Raw genomic sequence first — 6,445 nt, forward strand, 5'->3', positions numbered from 1 at the left:
CATCAAAAAAGCTGAGAGGATCGAACATTATATGCTCCCAAAGGTGACCGATTATTGATCAATTGGAGCCACAAGGCAGGAATCAGTAAGAGTTTCTGGTCAGCATTACATCGATCGTAACCACTAAGTGAGTTGAGCCGCAATTACATATATATATATATATATATATATATATATATTGGATAAGTGATGTATTTCATTGTTAAAAAAATTACACACATGTACTTCATATAATTTTATCGAGACTTTCGGTACAATTTTATTTCCTTTTTATTTTATGTTTGCTAGAATTGTAAAATTTCAACATGATCTATAATCAATTGAATTCATCTTCAATCAAAAAATTCGAGCCGATAAATTACGGAATCTATTCTCTCATAAACTTGTGATTTACTCATAATTGTTTTTTTTTGTGTGGGACAATATCGTTCAACAAAAATCATAAATTTCTTTTATAATTAGATATAAAAGAAATAAGAAAAAAATAAAACTTTGTGTATCGATCGATCGGCTATATCTGTCACAAAAAAGGGAAGGGGAGACAAACAATGGTTGCAATCAATTTTATTGCAAGGGGACCAATTTTTTGAACCTTCAAACACGTTCACTCTCTTCACAAAAGTTAAAATCAATTTTTTGACCCTTTCGTCTATATAATGCGTATTTGATTGCACCCAAGGTGATGCAGGGGACTATCTACTGTTGCGATCCGCAAATAATCGTACTACGCACAGAACACCACCGACTTCACTAATAAGAGATACAACTTGGTGTACCAGCCACCACGACCATTACAAACGGTCCATGAAATGAGTTTAAAATTAAATATTTGAAATAAATAAATTATGTAAAAGATTAACGAGATGATTTAAAATAATTCATATATCTTATATCATTTCTTATTATGATATACCAACATATAAAATAAAATTTTAAATATTTGATATAAGGGTGTCATAAAATTTCGTATTTAAAAAATGTGTAATCAAGTTTGTGTCAGTATGTAATATAGAACGATTAATTAAATATACAAGGTACTATAATTGAGACCGTTAATTGAAAATATTTATCGAAACATTAAAAGTTAGTCTAATTTTATTAATTGATTATCATATGAAACTTAATATCAATATATGAAAACGAATCCGTGCAACGCACGTGACAGGAAAGCTAGTATATATTGTGGGGCACCTTCTCGTTTTTCTTCTTTTTATTTATATTTCACTGAGACAACTTATTATGTTGGTTAATTACATAATGAATGGATGGGTAAAATTTCCACTCAGGCCAAGAAAGGGCACATCTCCAATCATATAAAATTTTCACTGAACTTATAAGATCTTCAATCCAAAATCTCGAGCTGATGGGTTGTGGTATCCAGTCTCATATAAATTCAATGATGTCTTTTTACATTTTCCGATGTGGGATTGACAACTCTCAACAGGATATTTGTATTGTATGTGTTGAGAGTTGTTGTCTCATATTGAGGAAATAGAATGAAAATCTTGGTATGTAAGTTGGTTGAGTTTACTATGCTATTAGCTCAAACTTATAAACTTGCTGGAAATTTTACGGTATATATATATAACTACAAGACAAGCCAATATCCCGGAGAGTGTAGGAGCTGAGCATTAGGAAGCAGGCCTTTGATCCAAGCCCAACCTGAACAAACATGGGACTGGTTCACTGGTAAGATTTAATATGGTGGAGGTGGTGGGACCAGAGGCTGATATGCGGGCCCTCGTAGAAAAGCTAAGGTTGCCAAATACCAATCTCGTAGATGGCTAACCTGTTAGAGGCATTCCAATTGGTTGCTGGCAATTATCTAGTAAACGAATAATAATTGCTCAATATTTTTTCTTTCGCCCTTTCCGATTATAAAGGATGTCTGTTGACCTAATGCAATAAAAAAAATTCCTAATAACTAATAAATGGATACGAATAATCCCACTGAGTATCGAACTCGAAACTTCTTGATTACCAATTGAGAGTGTACTCCACTGCACTATACTCTCTTTTGATTTCTTTTTACCCTTTCTAATATCAAAGTTGAATGAAGAGTTCACCTTCTTTGATTAATGAGGAGGAACGGCCGAGATTCATGGGTGTTTTTAAAATGTAGAACTTTAATTTGCAAGATATAAACTAAAATACAGAACAAGCAGAGGCCCGCACACATTGAGTACTATTATAAAAATTACAAAGACAACCATATATAGTATACGTAATAGTGGGGCAGAGAGTGGAATTTTGTCCAATAGACGATGCTAATCCTACCGCATTTATAGAACTGTTTGATATGAATTTAGCTTTATATAAGCTCGATAGCCTTTACTTTAATAAAATCGGGAGATATTGTTTTTTTTCCCCTCTTAAATTTCTGCGTTGGCTTTCATGGTAAATCTATACGCCGCGTCCCAAAGTGTGGCGATGAAGTTTCAGCTCGAGGACTAGAGGTTGACCCTTGGGTTCTATAAAGAGATGCTAATTGTTTCGATTGGGAGCAAAAGATGATAAACAATATAGGAAAAAGAATCGTGTGCTTCTAATTTATGTGGTCCAACCAAATGCATTTGGAGATGGTAATCGTATCATTTGTCAGTCTATCTAACTTGGGTGATGGAGTTTCTCTCTTAGGGAAAACAACGAAGTGCTTGATGTTGCCATTAGAAGCACACGATCTCTTTTCCTACATTGTTTCAAAATTGCTTTGCTATTTATTTGTGAATTGAAAATTTTTTAAATTTTTAATAATAATTAAAGTTTACAAGTTCTTTTTATTTTTATTTTTAATTAGTTTAAAGGATATATCATAATATGGTTGTGAATGATATTAATTGACCGAACAGACACTTAATCATAAGTTGAGAATATCAAGAAAAGGCTAATTTGGCGCTTTTTTATTGTTATTGCTGGCTTTTTATATATATATATATATATATATATATATTATAGTTAAGCCAATATATACATAAATATTTTCCAAATCTGTAAAGCTTTACACTTAAAAAGTCATATAAGGATTAGTCGAGGATTTTGTAATTTGACTTACATGACGAAACCATGTCTTGCTTCCTGAGCTTCCAGCATTCTACGTGTATACAGTCGACCAAGATCTTTTGGTGATTTCTCAGAAAGATATTCATTGTGAGGAGATGTGACAAATTACCCCATGTATAAGTGTATGCGTGTCTATAAATGTATTCTTGCGATCAAGTTATTATTGAGGAGATTCACAATAAACTGGGACAGCCCATGTACAAGCATGAATTGGGCAGGCCCGTGATGAACGAGCTATGGTGTGCGCATTTGGGGCCCATGAATGTTATGACCAACTCGTGGGAGGGCACTTTCCAAGCTCGTCGCGATGTCATCCTACGATCGTATCAACATGGCAGTGCTCGGAATTTCAGGCTCCGGTGAACTGACAGAAAGTACTTTCGAATTAGGGCTACCTTTTTCCTATGGATGATGGACGTAAGCCATGGAGATTACCTCGTTGTCATGTCTATGAAGCGACTATGAGAAACAAACTGACTATTATAATCAACTTGGACCGACACAAACATTGAAGCGTGAGATATTCTCGATCGCTTTTTCTATAGTTTCGCGTAACCGCAGGAAAATTTATCCTGCTATTCATTTTTCTAGCTAGGATTTAGTTATTTGAGATCTTTGAACCATCTGATGACCTCACCTTCTTGTCCGACGCATTTAAAAAAGGATTATGCAACCTAATCGAATTTCAGTATTGGAAAGAAAAAGTATATATTAAGATTTACCTATTTTTATTGTGCCAGGTTGTCATGGTATGTGTTTGCTAGCAATTTGTTCGAATTTTAATAAGCTCTTATGCATTCACATGACATGGGTAGCGAGAAATTAGGAACATCATTGACCAAAGAACAAGATTCCTATGCAATTCCCACTTAAGAAGGTTGGGTTATATGATTATGTATTTGGGGCCCAAATCACATAAATAATTAATTTCGGAAATCATTTCCTAGGAACATTTTCTTATATTGAGACTACCGACGTCTTTGTTCTCAGGCAATAGAATGACATCAATTCTGTTCGAACGTCGGTTTAATCTTAAACATGAGAAATTTTTAGTAGGTTTAGAACCCTTGCAGCCTGTCCGTTGAAACTTTGTTTCATTCTTCATGAATCGTGATTAAAACATTAACTTCATAATTGGCCTTTCTGGAAAGCCGTATCCCTGAAAAGCACTTCAAGCCTTTCATATTTGTGATCGACTTGATATAACATGGTGAGAAGGATATACCTCATCGAAGTATTTTATTGAATCGTCGTAAATTAACATCTCCGAGAAAACATATTCGATGCAGATTCTGTAGAATACTTAAATTTTTCCTCAACAAATTTAAAATCACACAATGAACAACATTGTACACTACATTCTAATTTGTTTGATCCAAGAAATTTACCTAATCAAGCTTGCAAGAGCTCCAAGGCCTTCAGTAATGTGCCTCTGAACCTGTTCAAGTCAAGCTCCACATTCTGTTTCTCCAAGTACACCGACTTGAAAACACTCCATCTGCTCCTATGAAAGGCGGCCGGGTCCTTCAATACGATATGACCGGGTGGGTACTCGCGCATGAGCGAGCTTTCCCTCTCCGTGATCCTGTACTCCAAGTAGCTCATGTTCATGCTTCTCGCGGGATCCCCGAAGCAGATCTTGGAGTGCCCCTCCATCCCTCCCAAGGGCACCACTTGTATCAGGACCGGTTTTTGGGGCAAGAAGAGGAAGTTGGTGAGACCGGCCCCATGGACTCCCATCATCACGTCACACGAGTTCACGATCTCGGCGTTCCTGCTCGTGTTCGACACCGCCTCAGCCATGATCACTTCGTATCCTAAGGTCTCTGCCAGTTGGGCAATTTCTGCCCCATTTAGGAAAGCGCGTGTTCTCTTCCTCGACACGATTAGGAGCCGAGGCCTTTTGTTACGTTTTCTGTCACTTATTTTGATCGCGGTTGATCTTTTGAGCGAGTAGGCGTTTCTCAAAAACTCCCTGAAGTCCTTCATTGAGTACGGGGACCTCAAGGGATCGATGATAAGTTCCTTGTGATGTTTCAGGCCGACAATGAGTTCCGTGAAGCAGTGAACTTGCGCTTCTTCCTTATCGATGTCGATCAACCTGTATCGAGACAGACTCTCCAAAATCACATGAAATTTCCGAACCCACCAGGAGTTGTAGTTGGTCACAAGGAACTGGACTTGTCCACTGAATTGCCTCGACGTCAAGAACAGTGGAACGATAATGTCGCTGAAGTCATGGAAGTTGTTCCCGGAGTACCCTCCGGTGGAAAAGAGCATGCCTGGAACACTATGATTCCGGGTACACTGAGGGATACTTCGAGGATCAGTTGGGGGTATAATGGTCCATTCCCTCACGTTGCTCATCGCCGTCATGTCTCCTTTACGTGCATAGGGTCGTATGGCCCGAGAACCATTTCCAAAAGTTGCCATCCCGGGGATCGTAGCTGCAAAGACTGTAGATGAATTGGCATGGATTCTCAGGTCACCATTGATGGCACAGTAATCTGATCTTGGATCGATGGCGCATAGCTGTTCTACTTCCTTTGTCACATTTTCTTTAGCTGCATATCAATGAGGCTACATACATTAGTGATCATACCAAAGTCTTTTTCCTTAACTCAACAACTCGAGATTAAGACAAGTCGTCGGTGTTGGGTTCGTTCTCGAAAAATTCAACTTAATTTGTAGTAGTAGTCATCACCTAATCCTACCTGTAGCAGCAGCTTCATGTTTCTGTCCGTAGCTGCTCTCCTTGACTACGAGCATTTTGAGGCCATCTCCCGTGGACAATCTCAAATTCACTGGAAACGAACGTCCCAATTAATTGCAAGGCAGAAAACTCGAGAAATACGCATTGCTTCATAAACTGAATGCTAACGCGCCTTTGCAGTGCAGGACATGAATGAACTAAAACGCATATTATAAACATCATAGTGAATGAAATTCGGGAAATTATCCAGCGTCAAAGCACGACGAATTGAAAACAAGCTATTAACTTACAAGAAGCCAGAGGGCCCATGTAAGGCTTGAGTGCAGTTGAAATGCTCAATGCAATGAGCAGGCAAACGAAAACCGCACCATACTGCAATTTCCTCTGATCGCTTCGGCTGAAACTCCGAGCAAGTATCGTTTCGTCTGTCATTTTTCTCAAACACGGCAAGATCTCTTCCAAGTTTTACATCATCATCATCACTGGAATATATGGTTTTTGGCAAGAAACATGAGGTTGGAGCTCAATGTTGTGGGTTTATGCTATTATAGGAAGACTCCAAAGATCAATCACTGAATGCCACATTTCACTTGAATTATTGCTGCCCACGATTGTAAATCTTGGGTTAGCGAACTTAATAATACAAATACATGCATATTGGGGTTATAATTA

The 6,445-nt window shown here is 37.7% G+C and overlaps 1 protein-coding gene across 1 annotated transcript; it reads right to left on the minus strand.

Annotated features, from left to right (window-relative positions):
* Window positions 1-4,273: 4,273 nt before the first annotated feature.
* On the minus strand, window positions 4,274-6,445 carry LOC116213148 (beta-1,2-xylosyltransferase XYXT1-like). The gene is made up of 3 exons (XM_031547987.1): window positions 6,064-6,445; window positions 5,775-5,864; window positions 4,274-5,624 (listed from the first exon to the last, which is right to left on the minus strand). Exons 1-3 carry the CDS (start codon window positions 6,203-6,205, stop codon window positions 4,453-4,455), a joined length of 1,404 nt encoding a protein of 467 aa, XP_031403847.1. The 5' UTR covers window positions 6,206-6,445; the 3' UTR covers window positions 4,274-4,452.

Source organism: Punica granatum, chromosome 7 (genome assembly GCF_007655135.1).
Source record: "Punica granatum isolate Tunisia-2019 chromosome 7, ASM765513v2, whole genome shotgun sequence".
Lineage (NCBI taxonomy): Eukaryota > Viridiplantae > Streptophyta > Magnoliopsida > Myrtales > Lythraceae > Punica > Punica granatum.